General features: G+C 43.1%; 2 protein-coding genes across 2 annotated transcripts; both read left to right on the top strand.

Moving 5' to 3' along the window:
• Nucleotides 1–2,142: 2,142 nt before the first annotated feature.
• LOC134935879 (E3 ubiquitin/ISG15 ligase TRIM25-like) lies at nucleotides 2,143–4,904 on the top strand. The gene has a single exon (XM_063930726.1). It carries the CDS (start codon nucleotides 2,252–2,254, stop codon nucleotides 3,866–3,868), a length of 1,617 nt encoding a protein of 538 aa, XP_063786796.1. The 5' UTR covers nucleotides 2,143–2,251; the 3' UTR covers nucleotides 3,869–4,904.
• Nucleotides 4,905–15,471: 10,567 nt separating this feature from the next.
• Nucleotides 15,472–16,845, top strand: LOC134933931 (E3 ubiquitin-protein ligase TRIM8-like). The gene has a single exon (XM_063929473.1). The coding sequence runs from the start codon at nucleotides 15,472–15,474 to the stop codon at nucleotides 16,843–16,845; it is 1,374 nt and encodes a 457-aa protein (XP_063785543.1).
• The last annotated feature ends 7,271 nt before the right edge of the window (nucleotides 16,846–24,116 follow it).

The raw sequence follows: 24,116 nt of genomic DNA, 5'->3' as shown, positions 1-24,116 counted from the left end.
TGCTCGTCTTAACAAAGATTCTCTATTGGAATCGAAACGTTGACATACTGAGCTCCTATACTTGGACAATAAAGATGATTACATTTGGACTGGACTCTTTGATCTTTTAGGAGAGTGCATCTCCCTTCGCAGGGATTGGCTTTATATATATATATATATATATATAGTTCCATGGTTAAGATTTATTCCGTAAGCAGTTATTACAATCTAATTCAAAATACAGCCACAGACAGCAAATACATCACCATCTCCCTCAATGCACTTTATAATCGGTCCAGTTCCTCCATCTTCAGCTGTGTCTCAACTCCACCTAACAGAAGCAAAATATTACCAACACTCCATCTCGCTCAGGACCCAGGGGAAAACAGAGACTTCTGTGTGTCTCTTCAGCAATACACTATGTAGTTTGGGGGAGTGCACAGACTAGTCTAGGGGAGAGAACTTTCTCATTCATGATGAGTCACTGGTCCGTTCATATGCAAATGAGGTTCAGCCTTGATGGACAAATTACAAGAGATGGCCACTGGTCAGGCTACAATCATGCAGTCTTCCAGGAAATCCATTGTTCTAATAAGAGTGACTTTAGCTTTTATACATTTAATCATATCTACTTGTTGCAATGAGCTACAACTTAATAACAGGCATCAAATTGCTATACACATTAATCTGGTCGCTTTAATACCAAATACGACATGCCCATCTTGCTTCGTTCCAATAATACACATACATGATGTTACTCCATTAAATACATTTCAAACCTTATGATGTCTGGTGCTTGATATGTTATAATTAAGTGCTGTATGAAATATGTGTCGAATCTATCATTGTGGCATGCCTGTGTAAATGCGTATGTTACCATATATTGCTGTGCTCGCTGCGCGTATTTGCAAGCATAGAGACTGATAATGTGTGGAGTCTGTATGTTCTCCCTATGTAATATTTTTGACTTCGACAAATGTCACACTCACAGGGCGAGTTGTACCAGGCCGTGATTTGCGCCGGGTATCTGCATGATTTCAGTGAGAAAACCAATAGATTAAAAGTGGCAATCCATTTAAAAGCAACATCTAGCAGTTATCTTGCCGAAATCACACTGGTGACCACAAGTGGCGGACTATTACATTTGCACCACACACTTTGCATTATCCTAGGGGGTCAATTGAACATTGAGGTTTGATCATCCCTTTATTACAATTCCCTGCAAATAGAAACTGGACTTTGTAAAATCTGAATTATATCCTCATTATTTTAGAGAATCTGGTGCAATTATATTCATTGTATGTCTTTTTGCTATCACTGTTTTTATTCCATATTAAATCATAAATGTAATAAGTCCTGAGTGCGTGTTCTTATAGCTCACGTATCAAGATATCTAATTAAGGTAATATCCCTAAGGTCAAGTCCTTTTCATCAAATCTTGGTGGTTGTGGTGAAGGTATAGACAGACCAGGTGGTTTTCTAAGAATAGCGAATACCGTAGTACGACATATTTTACTGTATTAAATAATATTGGTGTTATTAGATGACCTTTAACAGTTTCCAAAATAAGTACATGTTATGTTCCTTTTATGTATTGGGCGTATCCCATTGTGAAACTGGTGAAATTGCTCCTTTAGATATAGGGGTGTCATTCTGACCCGATCGCATGCTGCAGTTTTTTGCAGCGTAGCGATTGGGTCAGAACTGCGCAAGCCGCCGGCGCCGCAGTGCACCGGCGCATGGCCGCCCGTTGCTGCGCTACGATCGCCTCTGCCTGATTGACAGACAGAGGTGGTCGATGGGCGGGAGGGGGCGAAACGGCGGCGTCGGGCCGCCGTTTCGTGGGCACGGTCCGGCCAACGCAGGCGTGGCCGGACCGTGCGGGGAGTGGACTGCAGCGGCTGCGTGACATCACAAGCAGCCGCTGCGGGCCGGGGAGCGATGAGTAGCTCCCGGCCAGCATGGTAAAGCTGCGCTGGTCGGGAGCTACTCAATGCAAAGGCATCACTGCTGTTGTGTGATGCCTTTGTACTTCTGCGGGGGAGGGAGGGGGGTCACTGACATGCAGGGCAGACTAGCCCTGTATTGGGCGTCCCCCCGCATGTCTGAGTTCATGATCATAGCTGTGCTAAATTTAGCACAGCTACGATCAACTCTGAATGACCCCCATAATCTCTGTGCCAGCTCAGCCTCCTCCTGTGTGCAGAGTGTGACCCTGCTGATATCTGAGTGTCAGAGACTGTCACTTTCACTTCCCTCTTCTGCTGCAGCGATGGCGTCTGCTGATCTGAGACAGGAGATGAACTGTTCCATCTGCCGGAGCATGTATACAGATCCTGTATCACTGAGATGTGGCCACAACTTCTGCCGGGTCTGTATTGATCGTACGTTGGATACACAGAAAGAATGGACTACACCTTATAACTGTCCTGAATGCAGAAAAGAGTTCAGAGGACGTCCTTCACTGATGAGAAACATAACGCTGTGTAACATAGTGGGGAGTTTCCTCTCTACTCGGCCAGATCAGGAGGAGACTGGGATCTTCTGCTCTTACTGTGTGGACTCTCCTGTACCTGCTGCTAAGTCCTGTCTACATTGTGAGGCTCATCTGTGTGATAATCACCTAAAAGTACACAGCAAGTCAGCAGAGCACGTCTTATGTGATCCCACCACTGCCCTGGGGAACAGAAAATGCTCCGTCCATAAGAAGATCCTGGAGTATTACTGCACTGAGGACTCTGTCTGTGTCTGTGTGTCCTGCAGGCTGGATGGAGAACATCGGGGACACCAGGTGGAGATGTTGGATGAGGCCTCTGAGAAGAAGAAGGAGAAGCTGAGAGATGTTCTGCAGAAACTGACCACAAAGAGAGGGGAGACTGAGAAGAGAGTCCAGAGTCTGCAGGAGCGCAGGAGAGAACGTCAGATGAAAACAGCCGGTGTAAAAGAGACAGTCACTGCCATGTTTAGAGACATCAGGAGACAGCTGGAAGACCTGGAGAAGAATGTCCTGAGTGAGATCTCCAGGCAGGAACAGCGCATTTCACTCTCCGTCTCTGATCTGATCCAGCAGCTGGAAATAGAGAAGGTGGAGCTGTCCGGGAAGATGCGTCACATTGAGGAGCTGTGTAACATGGGTGACCCAGTGACTGTCTTACAGGAACCAGACACAGAGGACTTGTGTGATACTGAGGACACAGAGAGACATGATAACCAGGTCCATGGTGCAGGAAATCTGGATGTGAGTCTCATCTCAGGGACATTACACACATTATCTGATATGATAACGGGTATAAATACAGTGATTCATGTGCAGGAAGCAGCAGACCTATTACTGGATGCAGACACGGCTGGTAATGATATACAGATATCAGGTGACAGGAAAACTGTATCCCGGTCACATGAAAAACAGAGTTATCCAGTAACACCGCAGAGATTCCAGTACGCTCAAGTAATGAGCACCAGGGGATTGTCCTCAGGGCGCCATTACTGGGAGGTGGATGTCAGTAAGTCGGTGTTCTGGAGGGTGGGGGTGTGTTGTCCCAGTAAATCCAGGAGAGGAAAGCAGTCGCTCTTTGGAGATAATAACAAGTCCTGGTGTCTGAAGAGGTGTAATGATCAGTACTCAGTATTACATGACAGGACAGTGATCCAGTTACCTGACAATATCCCCTGTGACAGAGTGGCGATGTGTCTGGATTATGAGGCCGGGCGGCTGTCTTATTACTCTATATTTGACCGCATCAGACACTTACACACAGTCACCGCCGCCTTCACTGAGCCCCTCCATGCTGCATTATGGGTAGGGAACGGGTATGTAAGAATGTCTGGGGAGAGTCCGGGAGAAAATATCTGCCCAGATACTGGTGACATCACAGGGAGGGGAATCTGATTGGTAGTTGTTTGATGCCTACCTGCCCGCAGTGGGCACAAGCTCTGTGAAGCCGGTTTGGCTGATCCCAGCGCATGTACGGAAGAATCTTCAATGAGTGTGCCATAGCCACTGAATACAGAGCCGGCATCTCAGCACAGGCAGACTGGCACGTGGTACCCACCTGCTGCACTTACCTGGCTTACCATGTTCTGCCAGCCACGAGTGATATAGAATGAAGTGATTGCACGTGTTCATAGCATTAAGGAAATATTTAGTGTTGCGGCATAACGTGTGATTATATAATATACATTGGTGCAATTACTGTATATACATCAAATATCACCTTTATTAGCATTCTTTATGTGAAAAAAATAATATGATTTTGAAGTCAGCCAGGTCACTGTTGTCAGTCCACTAACAGCCAATCAGCAGCCTGTTCCCACGGTAGTGGCTACTGATTGGCTGGGGGCTCTGCAAGTGACAGAACTCGTGGGTGACGCCACTTGCAGGTACTGCTCCGCATGTGCAGTGCGGCTTGTGTCCAGGCTTGTTTGTGTGCTTCATGGAGAACTGCCATGTGGGGAAGGGGTGCTGGGACCTCTCGTAAAATGTTTCTCTAACTTTCACTTAAATTGCAATCAACTTGGCACCCAAGGGTGCCGGGGATCACCCTGGGCTTCACCCTAGCCCTGTGGATCCATTGGCCCCCCCAGTGGATCCCCAGGTTCCCCCTTTTCCGAAGATTCCCAAGGCTGGGGTGACTAGTTGGGAAGGTGAATGCTTTGGCCAGGGGACCCCCATCAAGTGTGTTCCGTGACTGTGGTATTACCCCCACTAGTAAGAGTGGAGTGCTGGTCCTGGAAATATGGGGGGCCCCTAGACATTTACACCACCCCCATATTTCCAGTACCAGGACTGACTCAAGAGCCCGGTGCAGGTTCACTGAAATACAGGGGACCCCACGTCATATTTCCCCTAAAATAAACCCTTTAATTGACTTAGGGGGCATTTACTAAGCAGTGATAAGAGAGGAGAAGTGAGCCAGTGGAGAAGTTGCCCCATCAAGCAATCAGCAGCTCTGTATCATTTTATAGTATGCAAATTATAGATGTTACTTCAGTGCTGATTGGTTGCCATGGGCAACTTCTCCACTGGCTCACTTCTCCGATCTTATCACTGCTTAGTAAATGTCCCCCTTAGAACACTAATGTTTGCACGGATCTCACTGATCTGTGCAGGTTTCACAGCAAACACGCTGCTTTATGGGACCTTTCAACACGAACAACACGATTCTTATAACCAGCGGACAACACGATTCCTATCACCAGCGGACAACACGATTCAGGCCAACACTTTTATTAGTAAATGTGGATTTGAGGCACAAAATGTCATTTTTATTTTTTCTAACTTATTTTTGTACACAGTGATCAGCCCGTGGTTTATTGGACACACATGCCTGATTGCAGGGGTCAGATCCGAGCTCAGCCTTCCCCTCCAGCAGTCAGGGAAGTCTGTGCAGGAGTCAAGGAACCAGAGGGAAGCACAGATAATGCTATCTGGAGATAGTGTTATTATCACACGGCTCCCTGCGGTACTTTTTTGTACCTTTTGTATGGGATATGAGATCTGGTTAGTAAAAAAATGCGAATTTGAGGGCTTGGGGGGGGGGAGGGGGGGGGGGGGGGAATTCTCCTCCAGTTGTCCTTTAGTACATTCAGGTGATAATAAAATAATTTGAAAAAACGTCCTTTTTCACATTATTTTACTCAAAATAATTTTGATAATTATGCCCGTTAGTAGGATAACAATCAAGTTACTGATACTAATAAAGTTAGGACACACTTAGCGCCAATGTCTTGCCATAATGACATCGGCCTCCAGTTGGTACTTTATTTATTATTATTTATTACCAGTTATTTATATAGCGCACACATATTCCGCAGCGCTGTACAGAGAATATTTGCCCATTCATATCAGTCCCAGCCCCAGTGGAGCTTACACTCTATATTCCCTACCACATGTACACAGACACATTCACGCTAGGGTTCATTTTGTTGGGAGCCAATTAACCTACCAGTATATTTTTGGATTGTGGGAGGAAACCGGAGTACCCGGAGGAAACCCACGCAAGTACGGGGAGAATATACAAACTCCGCACAGTTAGGGCCATGGTGGGAATCGAACCCAGTGACGTGAGGCAGTAATGCTAACCATTACACCATCCGTACTGCTTCAGGAAATTTTAAAAATTACATGACAATCTTTGTTCTGACAAAATCAGCTGCGCAAAATATCAGGGAAAGAACAGAACGATTTTAGGAGAGCCGATGTATGTATATAAATATATTGATTTATTTTTGAAGCATAAAATAACAATAAAAGATGACATTAATTATTGAATATAAAAGTGCACACCTCCTGTCTGCACACCTGCCGAGGTATCCTATTTGAAAGCATTAGCGGGTTTTTCACTCCCCGCAAGCCGTCTTTCATCTGTACAGCAATCCCAGAACAGCCACGGATCTGACCGTACGAGCCGCTCATACCAACATACAGCTCCCTGTCAGCCGGACAAACCATCATACGGCTTATACTTTTTAGTGAATCCACGGCTCCCTCTCCCCGGCGGCATTCGCAAAGTGGGCACTGCAGGACACATCGCCGAGGACGCTCGGCTTTGGACCAGCCCATCTAAGGAGAGGTAATTGAACAATACCTAACACTGGATCACTCCCTCAATAATATGGGATGTCTACTACACTGATCATTTACTTCTAATCTTTTCACCTTACGGCTACCACCATCCATTGCTTTCTATTAAATAGCTGGACTCCATCTCCATTTGTGGATTTTTATCTATAGTACTGACACAATTTGGTGTCTGTTTAAACGGATAAACTGAGTCAAGGTGTGCACTTTTATATTCAATAATTAATGTCATCTTTTATTGTTATTTTATGCTTCAAAAATAAATCAATATATTTATATACATACATCGGCTCTCCTAAAATCGTTCTGTTCTTTCCCTGATATTTTGCGCAGCTGATTTTGTCTGTTCTATATTCTTTAACTAAACACCCACATAGTGTTTTTCAGCCGCGCATATATCAGGGTAATTTGATCATTAGCCTCCTGCAATTGAGGCGCTATAGAAGCAGTTCCTGGTTTTTTTTTTTTGTTTTTTTTCTTTTACAATCTTTGTTCTTGTTGCAAGCTGGCCCAAAACAAAAATCCTTTGTTTAAAATTAAAAATATCGCTGAAATGGTTGCCTTGATCTGATTATTATTCCTCCTTTATTGCTCCCTGAAACGCCCTGTCTTGTATTGTGTGACTGTTTTACTTTTCTGTTTCTACGAACCTTTGAAACACTGGGGTCGAGCGCTTTTAGCATAGCCCCTGTAGTGCTGAATGTTACAGGATAGGTCATATAAATGAGCCTTTTCCGTTTTTCTAGTTATCTGCCCGCTGTTTAGTTCATGTTATATATATGCGGAAGCTCTCTACATTTTCCCTGGAATATTAACTGGCAGCATGTCCCATATTTTCTTTTTCTTTCTTCCTTTATCTTCTCTCTTCTTTCTTTCCTCTATTCTCCTTTTGTTTCTGTTTATTATGCTTTCTAGTATTGTTACCCTATATTTCAGTTTACAGACGTACTACTACTATGATATTGTCTTTGTTTGTCTTTAATCTGCTGTGTATGCTCTGTATTGAAAACCTTCTCTAATAAAATTTCTTCAGATAGAAAATTAAATATATATATATATATTTTTATTTTTATTTTGGCCTGGTTCTCAGTGGTAATCTCCGTCACTCTTGACATTGACAATTTCTTCATCACTGTCATAGGCATCCTCTTCATAGCTGATTTCAGGGCCGTAACTAGCGGTGTGCCAGTGGTGCCTGGCACACAGCACAAATGCACAGTGGGTACAGGACCACCGGCAACACCTGTTGGGCCGTGCCGCCGCTGCACTGTGGGGTCCGCCCCACAGTGTACATCGCCGTGACCGACTTCACATAAGCAGCCGGGCAGCGCTGCAGCTCCTCTGCCCCGCCTTCTGGCTCTCTCCTCCTCCCCAGACCGCAGTAGCAGATTTGCCGATAAATGGCCATAGCGGCTGCTTAGGGCCCTGCGAGACCTGGGGGGGGGGCATGCCGGCAAGGTCCCCAGGAGATAGTGCAGCACTAAATTGAAAACTCAAAATAAGCTACATTACCCAGCACCCCTTGCTGCTGTGTGTTTCTGGCAGCAAGGGTTGCTGGGAGATGTAGTTTATTTTGAGTCATACTTGCCTACCTTTCTGCATCTATTGTGGAGTCTTCCGCTGTCATAGAAGCCCCTTAATTCGGCACTGTCCACCTGGGAAGCCGGACATGCACGAGTACGGATGTGAGAGGGGCGGAGCCTGGCAAAGAAAACTTCACTGACATCCCCCTTGGTGCTCAAACCTGTTTGGAACTTCAGTCCCTACACATAAAGTGCTACTGATGAGATCACTTCAACAATGGTTTTGGCTCTTCACGAAGGACGCCAAAACCATTGTTGAGGTTGTCTCGTCAGTAGCACTTTTTGGACGACCGCTCCGTGACTTGTCAGCCACAGTCCCAGTTTCTCGGAATGTGGAAATTAGGCACCTGACAGTGTTATGTGTAATTGGAGGTCTTTCTGGGTGCCGGTTGTTAAAATCTGCAGCTATGACACGAAACTCCGTTCTCCAGACATCAAAATGACCTCAATTCCCTCCTCTTATGTCAAAGCCAGCTTCAGTTACCTGCAACAAAAAAGTGTTGTAACTTCTGAACCATAGCTGCTATTTCAAATCTGTGTGCAGCAATAAACTTTTCAGCAAATTGTGTCGTTGTTTGACATGTTACACGACCCCCTTTCTATTTGAAAAAAACTAACTTAGATTCAAGATGGCCGATTTCAAGATGGCGCCCATGTTCGGTATGTTCCCTAAAAGATAGCCCACTTCACCCATACCTTACTGGAGTATTCAGTTTTCCCAGGTTTTGAAACAAAAGGGTGTACTGCGACTTGTGAATCACATTCTTTTTGATAAACACAAATTTCCCTACAGTTTTGGGCAGTAGCCTCCTGCGTTGATCACTCACAATGGTGGTCATTCCGGGTTGTTCGCTCGCTAGCAGTTTTTAGCAGTCATAAAAACGCTATGCCGCGGCCCACTGGGAGTGTATCTTAGCTTAGCAGAAGTGCGAACGAAAGGATCGCAGAGCGACACAAAAAAAATTGTGCAGTTTCAGAGTAGCTCCAGACCTACTCCTGGCTTGCGATCACTTCAGACTGTTCAGTTCCTGTTTTGACATCACAAACACGCCCTGCGTTCGCCCAGCCACGCCAGCGTTTTTCCTGGCATGCCTGCGTTTTATCAAACACTCCCTGAAAATGGTCAGTTGACACCCAGAAACGCCCTCTTTCTGTCAATCACTCTGCGGCCAGCAGAGCGACTGAAAAGCATCGCTAGACCTTGTGTAAAACTGCATCACCCGTTGTGAAAGTACGTAGCTCGTGCGCATTGCGCCGCATACGCATGCGCAGAAGTGCCGGTTTTTTGCTTCATCGCTGCGCAGCGAACATTTTCTGCTAGCGATCAACTCGGAATGACCCCCAATGTTCCTGCCTGTGCTAAACACTCCTTCAGACTGCACAGGGGAGGGTGGGCAGCTTAAGTACTCCATAGCTAGCGTGTACAAGCTGCTCCAAATATCCTTCTCTCTCTCCCATAATTCCAATGGACTCTATGTGATGCTAATTTTGTGTTGTTGACATGAAAGTATTCCTCCTCCATTCTACTATCTGACGCTGCATCACAATGAGATGTGGTAGCGTTGTCACTGCCTGTTAATCTCTGGGGGAAAAACTATTTTCCCTCTTGTTATTATTTTTATTACAACTAATAGCGGCACTATCAGATGATAGCATCGTGTGCTAGCACTGCTGTGCTGACAGAATGAGGATGAGGATGAAGATGAAGACAACGAAGCTGCTACGTCTGGTAAAACTGCTTTGCACCTATCCAGTGAGCTGTTAAGGTCATGTAGGGGGATGTTTAATAAACATGTGCCCTTATTTATCAATGAGTGATACATTTCACTGTGAGTGATAAATTGCACCAGCCAATCAGCTCCTAACTGCCATGTCACAGGCTGTGTTTGGTGCAGTTTATCACTCACAGTGAAAGTTATCACTAATTGATAAATAAGGGCAATGATTATCTAAAAAAAAAAAAAAAATCAGGAAAACATGATATTTGTGTTTTCTGGAGATGGAGAGAAGTTTGTTTCCTCTCCAGTGGCAGTTGTAGAGCAGTCCAAAATTCATATAGGGGAGCCACGCCAAATGCCACCCCATCGCTGCCAAACATCACCGTCCGGGACTCATAGTTTGGTCGATACGTGGTGGCTACAATGTTCCTTTCAAATCAGGTAATAGCTTTGACCTCCCTTATAGAACTCTGCCACTGCTAACCAGGCTGGTTTCTAGGGACTGCATTGGCTGCAGCCCCTAGAAGCCATTTAGGTCTGACGTTATAGTAGGGGGTGGCTTCCCATTGGAAGCGCTCTCTCGGCTATTGCAGGCGGCCTGGTGGTCCCAGGGGTAGAAAACTCCTCTCGCTGGGACTGCCTGTCTGGCTGTGATTTGCAGGGAGGGCGTCACTGCAACTGATAGTCAGTCCCTGTTGGGGGCAGATTTTACTGGGGGAGCTGCAGTCCTGCAGCCACTAGGTAAATTCCACCATTGGATATGTTACGTTATACGTACATGACTCTGTTGTATTTTCTATAGTGCGTTGCTGTTATTAAGCTGGTACATTATTATTTATACTGTACATTTTACAAAAGGGCCCAGACAATGCACACACACTAATGGTTAGCTATTTCTCTGTGAAGGCTGGCCACTCCCCTGCTGTAGGCTGGCCACACCCCTAAGTATGGGCCCCCTATTACTTGATTTCTCCTGGTGGGATCTTCTTACCCCAGTCCGCCACTGGTAACACGTGCATATGTCCTCTACTAACACCTGTTGCGTTGATTGCAGATATTGGACACTGATCAAGTGCCGACACAGCTGTCCTGGCTCGGGTGATCCACCGTGTAACAGGATGATGTCATACCGGCTTCCTCTTTCAGATTATTATTTAACAGACAATTGATGGAAACTAGTCTTACTCTGGTTCCCCTTCTGAGATAAGAATCTACTCCCAACAGCAGCTGCCCTGTAGCTCAGAGCTTCCTCTGGGGGATTACGGATTGCATTACAGGAGTCACAGTGCATTTAATCCAATGATACAGGACTACATAATGGGTGTGGTTCATCAAATCGACAGTGTCTAGGTCGACAATGTTTAGGTCGACCACTATAGGTCAACAGTCACTAGGTCGACATGGATGGAAGGTCAACAGGGTTTCTAGGTCGACATGTGCTAGGTCGACAGGTCTAAAGGTCGACATGAGGATTTTTATTTTTTTTTGGTGTCGTTTTCTTCGTAGAGTGACCGGGATCCCAAATTAGTGCTTTGGGCATGGTGCCTTCGCTCCGCTACCGCTTTGCTCGGCACACTTTACCATTCCAATCGTAGTCCACGTGGATCGTTAAGTTTGAAAAAATTCAAAAAAAGAATTTTTTTTTAAAAACTCATGTCGAGCTTTAGACCTGTCGACCTAGCACATGTCAACCTAGAAACCCTGTCGACCTTCCATCCATGTCGACCTAGTGACTGTCGACCTATAGTGGTCGACCTAAACATTGTCGACCTAGACACTGTCGATCTTCAGACCGGATCCCCTACATAATACCGTACCTAAGGAGGAGAATGATGCAGGTGCCTAAGTGGCTTACAGTCCTACCTCGGCTTATTTTGGTGTTAGAAATGTGTCCCCTGGGACTTGGTGTATACAGAGATACGTTAGGTGTAGATGGTTCCTTATAGTGGAGATAGTTGCACCATCGGATCTTCTTTCTGCTCTGGCAAAGACTCTTTATCCACCTCAGGATATAGGGGGTAATTCAGACCTGATCGCAGCAGCAAATTTGTTAGCTAATGGACAAAACTATGGGGGTCATTCCGAGTTGTTCGCTCGTTATTTTTTTCTCGCAACGGAGCGATTAGTCGCTAATGCGCATGCGCAATGTCCGCAGTGCGACTGCGCCAAGTAAATTTGCTATGCAGTTAGGAATTTTACTCACGGCATTACAAGGTATTTTCTTCGTTCTGGTGATCGTAATGTAATTGACAGGAAGTGGGTGTTTCTGGGCGGAAACAGGCCGTTTTATGGGTGTGTGTGAAAAAACGCTACCGTTTCTGGGAAAAACGCGGGAGTGGCTGGAGAAACGGGGGAGTGTCTGGGCGAACGCTGGGTGTGTTTGTGACGTCAAACCAGGAACGAAACTGACTGAACTGATCGCAGATGCCGAGTAAGTCTGGAGCTACTCAGAAACTGCTAAGAAGTGTCTATTCGCAATTCTGCTAATCTTTCGTTCGCAATTTTGCTAAGCTAAAATTCACTCCCAGTAGGCGGCGGCTTAGCGTGTGCAAAGCTGCTAAAAGTAGCTTGCGAGCGAACAACTCGGAATGAGGGCCGATGTGCAGTGCAGGTGGGGCAGATGTAACATGTGCAGAGAGAGTTAGATTTGGGTGGGTTATATTGTTTCTGTGCAGGGTAAATACTGGCTGCTTTATTTTTACACTGCAATTTAGATTTCAGTTTGAACACACGCCATCTAACTCTCTCTGCACATGTTACATCCGCCCCACCTGCAGTGCACATGGTTTTGCCCATTAGCTAACAAATTTGCTGCTGCGGTCAGGTCTGAATTAGGCCCATAGTAACAAGGCTAGCCCCATATACACAGTAAAATAATATAACCTGACAGTCGTGATAGATAGATATAATAATTTAGTATATTTAGTAAAAGGGGTAAGAAGACAAAGTCCAGGGGCAGATCACGATAAGACAGAATGAATGATCACATACATATGACAGGGAATTGCACAGAAAGTAATATACAGTAGCAATTTCAAAACAGTAGTTTGCAATACAGTAGTGAACAGGCAATAGCCAATAACATTTTCCAATAGTTAAATGGGCTTCTTGATCTTAGCTGCTGCAGCACCTCTTTGGCTACAAATAGGGAAAATGCAGATTCACAATTGTCGCAATGTATTATACTTTAAACACACACAGGGTGGTATTCAAATGATATCTCACGCCCATTCTCCTATCTAAAGTGATCCCCGTAATCGCACATATCGCACCCATAGTAATCAGGTTTACCTGCATAAAGGATTGGGCGCACTCACTACCCCAGGGGTAGTGAGCTGAAATGATTATACCATGCCCGTCAGCAGAAACGAGTGTGGAAGGGGGTGAAAAGAATTGAATACTGCTCTATAACCTTTGAATAACACAGACATAAGGTAATATCAACACAGATTATTAGCAAAAAAACAAACAAAACGGATTAGTATTTTGCTCTAAAGTGCACACAAAGTGCTGTTCCTGGAGTACTTTGTTGCTGGACAATCACTGACTTATAACATGTCTGTATTTGTAATCCACTGCAGGCAATAGCAAGATTAGCATCTAATGCTGATCTTACTTGATTCCAGGGGAAAATAGCTTTGGATATCCAATGCTACGGCACAATAAACTAGAGATGAGCAATTTGGTTTTGCTGAAAACCGAATACACCTGAACTTTGGAGTTCCGAGTCGAACTGAGTTCCGTCTCAGGTCATTTTGGGGTTCTGAGCTGAACTGACTCCTGACCAGGGTCTGTTTGTTTCTCTCAGTCTCTAGTATCACTAACAACTTCACCTGACATCGATGATTGGTTCTCTGCTTACTCGTGTAAGTGTCAAATGGCTGATGAGTATCCTCATATTAGTAGGCATCTGTAGGCAGAAGGCAGGTTTGACCTCTGGCCTTCCATTGAGGTTGAGATGTTGTCTGATTAAGCCTGTCTTAAGAAAGATTCACGTCCAATTAAAACATCAACTGTACTATGGCTGATATTGGTTTCCTTTATACAATAAATGTATGATTTAATTCTTCACCTACGTTGTGCCCCTTACATTTGGAGTTTGGAATTGTTTTGTATATGTGTACCTGAACATATTGGTCAGTTGGGTGCATCCTGAAGCTGATTACTCTATTGATGTGAGGGCAGGACTCAGTTTGATAATATATATATATATATATATATTCTGCAATTCGACCCGGTACTCCCTAGTGTCCCACAGCATACTGCATGTCTTTGCTCACGCAGTATAGTGCTTCTACATCACCCTTACCTGGCAACTGCCCCTGTCGCCTCTCCTATAATCCAGCCTTGGATGCAGCAGGTCACTGATGGGGCTGGGCATCTGCATAATTGGAGAACCAGAAACCCCCCCTGCATGTGCCACTGTCTAGACCCCCTGGAAGTGTGGGAGGTACCAAAAATCAGTATGTGATTTGAGTTCAGTTCCTCCCCTCCCCCTACTAGGGATGGCCATCAGTGGGTTATCCATCGATGATTACCCTATGAGCCTAATTCAGAGTTGATCGCAGCAGCAAATTTATTAGCAGTTGGGCAAAACCATTGGGGTCATTCCCACACGTTCGCATGCAGCGGTTTGTCGCTGAGGTGCGAACGGGTCCAGAATGCGCATGCGCGGCGGCCGCATTGCGCGTGCGCGACATTGCCTGGCAACAGGGGTCGCCGGGTTATGTCCAGAAGTACGAAGAAAGCGGTCGCACAGCCGACCGCAAGAAGATTGACAGAAAGAAGGCGTACCTGGGTGTCACAAGACTGTTGGAGACCGTTTTCGGGGAGTGGAGAAGGAAACGCAGGCGTGTCCAGCAGAACGGAGGGCGGATGTCTGACATCAAAGCCAGCCCCAGCATTGCAGAGATCGTCGCACAGGGTAAGTATGTCCAGGGCTAGTCTTGTTTTACTTGAAATTTTTTTAGCTTAGCAGGTCTGCACAAGTGATCGCAGCCCTGCTAAGCTAAAATACACTCCTCCATAGGCGGAGATTAGTTAATCGCAGCAGCAGCAGCAAAAAGTTGCTGGCTGCGATCAACTCGGAATGACCACCCATGTGCTCTGCAGGAGGGCAGATGTAACATGTGCAGAGAGAGTTAGATTTGGGTGGGGTGCGTTCAAACTGAAATCTAAATTGCAATGTAAAAATAAAGCTGCCAGTATTTACCCTGCAAATAAACAAAATAACCCACCCAAATCTAACTCTCTCTGCACATGTTACATCTGCCCCCCCCCCCCCCCCCCCCAACCCCGCAGTGCACATGGTTTTGCCCAACTGCTAACAAATTTGCTGCTGCGATCAACTCTGAATTACCCCCTATGTCCTGAAATACCCATAAACTGTACAAATATCTATAAAATTCTAAAAATATGAAATGACCGTTACAGTTCCTGATGGTACTTTATGTGTTGGGTGTTTCCCTTAGTACATAACTGAACCTTAAGATACTGTAGATACTGTATAACCTGAAAGACAAGCTCAGCCTCGCCCTGTGTGCAGAATGTGACCCTGCTGATATCTGAGTGTCAGAGACTGTCACTTTCATTTCCCTCTCCTGCTGCAGCGATGGCGTCTGCTGATCTGAGACAGGACCTGGACTGTTCCATCTGCCGGAGCATGTATACAGACCCTGTAACCCTGAGCTGTGGCCACACCTATTGCCGGGGCTGTATTGATCGTACGTTGGATACACAGAAGGAATGGTCAGAAGCATATACGTGTCCTGAATGCAGAAAAGAGTTCAGGAATCGTCCTGCACTGCAGAGAAACATAACGCTGTGTAACATAGTGGGTAAAGTTCCATCTACTCAACCAGATCAGGAGGACACTGGGATCTTCTGCACTTACTGTGTGGACTCTCCCGTGCCTGCTGCTAAATCCTGTCTGCATTGTGAGGCTCATCTGTGTGATAAACACCTGAGAGTACACAGCAAGTCAACAGATCACGTCTTATCTGCTCCCACCACTGCCCTGGGGAACAGGAAATGCTCCGTCCATAAGGAACTCTTCAAATATTACTGCACTGAGGACTCTACGTATATTTGTGTGTCATGCAAACATGAGGGAGAACACCAGGGACATCAGGTGGAGGTTATTAATGTAGAGTTTGAGAAGAAGAAGAAAACACTAAGAGATGTTATGCACAAACTGAGCACAAAGAGAGATGAGACTGTGAATAGATTCAGGAGTCTGCAGGACCAGAAGAGCGAATATGAGGGAAAAGCAGCTTATGTAACAGAGAGAGTCACTGCCCTGTTTAGAGACATTGGAAACCAGCTGGAGGACCTGAAGAAGAGAGTCCTCAGTGAGATCTCCAGGCAAGAACAGTTCATTTCATTCTCTGTCTCTGATCTGATCCAGCAGCTGGAAATAAAAAAGGATGAGCTGTCCGGGAAGATGCGTCACATGGAGGAGCTGTGTAACATGTCTGATCCACTAGCTTTCTTACAGAGTGCAGACTTAAAAGCCTTCTGTGATACTAAGCTGCTGTGTAACATGTCTGATCCAGTGACTGTCTTACAGGAACCAGACACAGGTGATACTGAGAATAGAATGATACATGGTAACCAGTCCCATGGCGCAGGAGATCTGGATGTGGGTCTCATCTCAGGGACATTACACACATTGTCTGATCTAATAAGAGGTATAAAGATGGGTATCTATGTACAGCAACCTACAGACATAATAATGGATGTAAATACAGCTAATAATAATTTACATTTGACAAGTGATATGAGAATGGCATCCTGGTCACATATAAACAAAAAACGTAAAGTAATACCGGAAAGATTTCAGGATTGCCCTCAGGCAATAAGCACTGGGAGTTTTTTCTTAGGGCGACATTCCTGGGAAGTTGATGTCACGGAATCAGAGAGCTGGAGTGTAGGGATGTGTTATCCCAGTATAGACAGGAGAGGACGTCAGTCAGTCATTGGGTAATAATAACAAGTCCTGGGTGTTGGATAAGACTAAAGATAAATTCTCAGTGAGACATGACGAGGAACAGATCTGGTTAGATGACAATATCCCCTGTGACAGAGTGAGGGTATGCCTGGACTATGAGGCAGGACAGCTGTCCTTTTATTCTCTGTGTGACCCCATCAGACACTTACACACCTACACCGCCACCCTCACTGAGCCCCTCCATGCTGCGTTATATGTAGGAGAAGGTTGTATAAAGATATCAGGGGGAGTCAAGAAATGGGAGAAATCCAGCGAGAGACTGGAGACAGCAGAGGGACAGGAATCCGATTGGTGAAACGAATGCTTAGTAATAGTGCAGGGTTGCTTAGCAACACAAGCGGCCGCCTAGGGACCGGCGTGTTCCAGGGGGCCCGCCAACACGGCTATTTAATGGACGGCACTGGGTTTGTTAAATACTTGACTAGCTCCAGCCGTCTTCCCGTCCACACAATCCCCGCACATCTCAAACAGGTCTCCCGGCTGCAGGCGCTCCAGCAAGCGGACAACAGCCTCAGGCATATTGCAGGTTACTTCAGTTGGTTAAAGGGACTTTATAGCAGTTTTGTATACAAATGTATTAACAAAAGTCAAGTTTTTGATGGCAAATTGCTACAGATGTAAATATAACACGTGAGATTTTTGCTGTTTGGATACATTAAATCTGAGCTTCAGTACAACTTTTAGTTACTATGTTTCTATGATGATATATAATTTGATGTTGTAACAATCACGACTGTTCTGTTCTCAGACATTTCTGTGTAACTGGATTACTTGGGAGCTGTTAGAAGCCATTTTCTGTAAAAGTTCTATAGTCTATTACGTCTTGCTGGGTGTCAGGGCATGTGTAACGTATGAATGACATGTAATATCTGTCCAATGATGGGGATAGACCTTTATAGACATAGCTAATAAAAGCAATATTTTATTACTGTATCTCAGAATCTAAGTATGGAGAATAAATGTCTCCCTGACAGTGTGCTCGCACAACGAGTCCTTTTCACTACATTACTCTTTGTGGGTCTCTGCCCTTCTGCTCCAGGAGAGCTTTCTGTCCTCCCTCAGCTCGCCTTAGGACACCTGCGTTACTGTTTGACAGGTGTATTGCCCTGGTCACACTCCCCACCTGCAATACAAATGTATTACTATGCTGTCCTTACACTATTACCACACTATCCCTGCACTATTACTACACTATCCTTACACTATTACTACACTATCCCTGCACTATTACTATGCTGTCCTTACACTATTACTACACTATCCCTGCACAATTACTACACTATCCCTGCACTATGACTATGCTATCCCTGCACTATTACTATGCTATCCCTGCACAATTACTACACTATCTTTACACTATTACTACACTATCCTTACACTATTACTACACTATCCCTGCACTATTACTATGCTATCAATGCACTGTTACTAGACTATCCCTGCACTATTACTATGCTGTCCTTACACTATTACTACACTATCCTTACACTATTAATACACTATCCCTGCACTATTACTACACTATCATTACACTATTACTACACTATCCCTGCACTATTACTACGCTGACCTTACACTATTACTACACTATTCTTACGCTATTACTACACTATCCCTGCACTATTACTATGCTATCCATGCACTGTTACCAGACTATCCCTGCACTATTACTACACTATCCTTACACTATTACTACACTATCCCTGCACTATTACTATGCTATCCTTACACTATTACTACACTATCCCTGCACAATTACTACACTATCCTCACACTATTACTACACTATCCTTACACTATTACTATGCTATCCTTACACTGTTACTACACTATCCCTGCACTATTACTATGCTGTCCTTGCACTATTACTACACTATCCCTGCACTATTACTACACTATCCTTACACTATTACTACACTATCCCTGCACTATTACTATGCTGACCTTACACTATTACTACACTGTCCTTACACTATTACTACACTATCCCTGCACTATTACTATGCTATCCATGCACTGTTACTAGACTATCCCTGCACTATTACTACACTATCTTTACACTATTACTACACTATCCTTACACTATTACTACACTATCCCTGCACTATTACTATGCTATCAATGCACTGTTACTAGACTATCCCTGCACTATTACTATGCTGTCCTTACACTATTACTACACTATCCTTACACTATTAAAACACTATCCCTGCACTATTACTACACTATCATTACACTATTACTACACTATCCCTGCACTATTACTACGCTGACCTTACACTATTACTACACTATCCTTACGCTATTACTACACTATCCCTGCACTATTACTATGCTATCCATGCACTGTTACTAGACTATCCCTGCACTATTACTACACTATCCTTACACTATTACTACACTATCCCTGCACTATTACTATGCTATCCTTACACTATTACTACACTATCCCTGCACAATTACTACACTATCCTCACACTATTACTACACTATCCTTACACTATTACTATGCTATCCTTACACTGTTACTACACTATCCCTGCACTATTACTATGCTGTCCTTGCACTATTACTACACTATCCCTGCACTATTACTACACTATCCTTACACTATTACTACACTATCCCTGCACTATTACTATGCTGACCTTACACTATTACTACACTGTCCTTACACTATTACTACACTATCCCTGCACTATTACTATGCTATCCATGCACTGTTACTAGACTATCCCTGCACTATTACTACACTATCTTTACACTATTACTACACTATCCTTACACTATTACTACACTATCCCTGCACTATTACTATGCTATCAATGCACTGTTACTAGACTATCCCTGCACTATTACTATGCTGTCCTTACACTATTACTACACTATCCTTACACTATTAATACACTATCCCTGCACTATTACTACACTATCATTACACTATTAAACACTCTCCCTGCACTATTACTATGCTGACCTTACACTATTACTACACTATCCTTACGCTATTACTACACTATCCCTGCACTATTACTATGCTATCCATGCACTGTTACTAGACTATCCCTGCACTATTACTACACTATCCTTACACTATTACTACACTATCCCTGCACTATTACTATGCTGACCTTACACTATTACTACACTATCCTTACACTATTACTACACTATCCCTGCACTATCACTATGCTATCCATGCACTGTTACTAGACTATCCCTGCACTATTACTACACTATCCTTACACTATTACTACACTATCCTTACACTATTACTATGCTATCCATGCACTGTTACTAGACTATCCCTGCACTATTACTACACTATCCTTACACTATTACTACACTATCCCTGCACTATTACTATGCTGTCCTTCCACTATTACTACACTAGCCTTACACTATTACTACACTATCCCTGCACTATTACTATGCTATCCATGCACTGTTACTAGACTATCCCTGCACTATTACTACACTATCCCTGCACTATTACTATGCTGACCTTACACTATTACTACACTGTCCTTACACTATTACTACACTATCCCTGCACTATTACTATGCTATCCATGCACTGTTACTAGACTATCCCTGCACTATTACTACACTATCTTTACACTATTACTACACTATCCTTACACTATTACTACACTATCCCTGCACTATTACTATGCTATCAATGCACTGTTACTAGACTATCCCTGCACTATTACTATGCTGTCCTTACACTATTACTACACTATCCTTACACTATTAATACACTATCCCTGCACTATTACTACACTATCATTACACTATTAAACACTCTCCCTGCACTATTACTATGCTGACCTTACACTATTACTACACTATCCTTACGCTATTACTACACTATCCCTGCACTATTACTATGCTATCCATGCACTGTTACTAGACTATCCCTGCACTATTACTACACTATCCTTACACTATTACTACACTATCCCTGCACTATTACTATGCTGACCTTACACTATTACTACACTATCCTTACACTATTACTACACTATCCCTGCACTATCACTATGCTATCCATGCACTGTTACTAGACTATCCCTGCACTATTACTACACTATCCTTACACTATTACTACACTATCCTTACACTATTAGTATGCTATCCATGCACTGTTACTAGACTATCCCTGCACTATTACTACACTATGCTTACACTATTACTACACTATCCCTGCACTATTACTATGCTGTCCTTACACTATTACTACACTATCCCAGCACTATTACTATGCTATCCATGCACTGTTACTAGACTATCCCTGCACTAATACTACACTATCCTTACACTATTACTACACTATCCTTACACTATTACTATGCTATCCATGCACTGTTACTAGACTATCCCTGCACTATTACTACACTATCCTTACACTATTACTACACTATCCCTGCACTATTACTATGCTGTCCTTCCACTATTACTACACTAGCCTTACACTATTACTACACTATCCCTGCACTATTACTATGCTATCCATGCACTGTTACTAGACTATCCCTGCACTATTACTACACTATCCTTACACTATTACTACACTATCCTTACACTATTAGTATGCTATCCATGCACTGTTACTAGACTATCCCTGCACTATTACTACACTATCCCTGCACTATTACTACACTATCCCTGCACTATTACTATGCTATCCTTACACTATTACTACACTATCCCTGCACTATGACTATGCTATCCTTACACTATAAGTACACTATCCCTGCATTATTACGACACTATCCCTGCACTATTTCTACACTATCCTTACACTATTACTACACTATCCTTACACTATTACTATGCTATCCTTACACTATAACTACACTATCCATGCACTATTACTACACTATCCTTACACTATTACTATGCTATCCTTACACTATTACTACACTATCCCTGCACTATTACTACACTATCCTTACACTATTACTTTGCTATCCATGCACTGTTACTAGACTATCCCTGCCCTATTACTACACTATCCCTGCACTATTACTACACTATCCCTGCACTATTACTAAACTATCCTTACACTATTACTACACTATCCCTGCACTATTACTATGCTGTCCTTACACTATTACTACACTATCCTTACACTATTACTACACTATCCCTGCACTATTACTATGCTATCCATGCACTGTTACTAGACTATCCCTGCACTATTACTACACTATCCTTACACTATTACTACACTATCCTTACACTATTACTATGCTATCCATGCACTGTTACTAGACTATCCCTGCACTATTACTACACTATCCTTACACTATTACTACACTATCCCTGCACTATTACTATGCTATCCTTACACTATTACTACACTATCCCTGCACTATGAGTATGCTATCCTTACACTATAAGTACACTATCCCTGCATTATTACTACACTATCCCTGCACTATTACTACACTATCCTTACACTATTACTACACTATCCATACACTATTACTATGCTATCCTTACACTATAACTAAACTATCCCTGCACTATTACTACACTATCCTTACACTATTACTATGCTATCCTTACACTATAACTACACTATCCCTGCACTATTACTACACTATCCTTACACTATTACTACACTATCCCTGCACTATTACTACACTATCCTTACACTATTACTATGCTATCCATGCACTGTTACTAGACTATCCCTGCACTATTAATACACTATCCCTGCACTATTAATACACTATCCCTGCACTATTACTACACTATCCCTGCACTATTACTACACTATCCTTACACTATTACTATGCTACCCTTACACTATAACTACACTATCCCTGCACTATTGCCACACTATCCTTACACTATTACTATGCTGTCCTTCAATGTTACTACACTATCCCTGCACTATTACTACACTATCCTTACACTATTACTATGCTATCCTTACACTGTTACTACACTATCCCTGCACTATTACTAGACTATCCTTACCCTATTACTATGCTATCCTTACACTATAACTACACTATCCCTGCACTATTACTACACTATCCTTACACTATTACTATGCTATCCTTATACTATAACTACACTATCCCTGCACTATTACTATGCTATACTTACACTATAACTACACTATCCCCACATTATTACTTAGCTATCCTTACACTTTTATTACTCTATCCCTGCACTATTACTATCCTATCCTTACACTATAAACACACTATCCCTGCACTATTTCTAAGCTATCCTTACACTATAACTACACTATCCCTGCACTATTTCTAAGCTATCCTTACACTATTACTATACTATCCCTGCACTATTACTATGATATATTTACACTATTGCTACACTATCCCTGTACTATTACTATGATATATTTACACTATTACTACACTCTCCCTATACTATTACTATGCTATCCTTACACTATAACTACACTATCCCTGCACTATTACTACACTATCCTTACACTATTACTATGCTATCCTTATACTATAACTACACTATCCCCACATATTACTATGCTATCCTTACACTTTTATTACTCTATCCCTGCACTATTACTATCCTATCCTTACACTATAAACACACTATCCCTGCACTATTACTATGCTATATTTACACTATTGCTACACTATCCCTGTGCTATTACTATGATATATTTACACTATTACTATCCTATCCTTACACTATTACTACACTATCCCTGCACTATTACTATGCTATATTTACACTATTGCTACACTATCCCTGTACTATTACTATGATATATTTACACTATTACTACACTCTCCCTATACTATTACTATGCTATCCTTACGTTATTACTACACTATCCCTGCACTATTACTATGATATATTTACACTATTACTACACTCTCCCTATACTATTACTATGCTATCCTTACACTATTACTACACTATCCCTGCACTATTACTATGCTATACTTACACTATAACTACACTATCCCCACATTATTACTTAGCTATCCTTACACTTTTATTACTCTATCCCTGCACTATTACTATCCTATCCTTACACTATAAACACACTATCCCTGCACTATTTCTAAGCTATCCTTACACTATAACTACACTATCCCTGCACTATTTCTAAGCTATCCTTACACTATTACTATACTATCCCTGCACTATTACTATGATATATTTACACTATTGCTACACTATCCCTGTACTATTACTATGATATATTTACACTATTACTACACTCTCCCTAT

The sequence above is a fragment of the Pseudophryne corroboree genome, chromosome 6, assembly GCF_028390025.1.
Source record: "Pseudophryne corroboree isolate aPseCor3 chromosome 6, aPseCor3.hap2, whole genome shotgun sequence".
Taxonomy (NCBI): domain Eukaryota; kingdom Metazoa; phylum Chordata; class Amphibia; order Anura; family Myobatrachidae; genus Pseudophryne; species Pseudophryne corroboree.
Note: the sequence above shows the minus strand (reverse complement) of the source record. Positions and strands in the feature narration are given on the sequence as shown.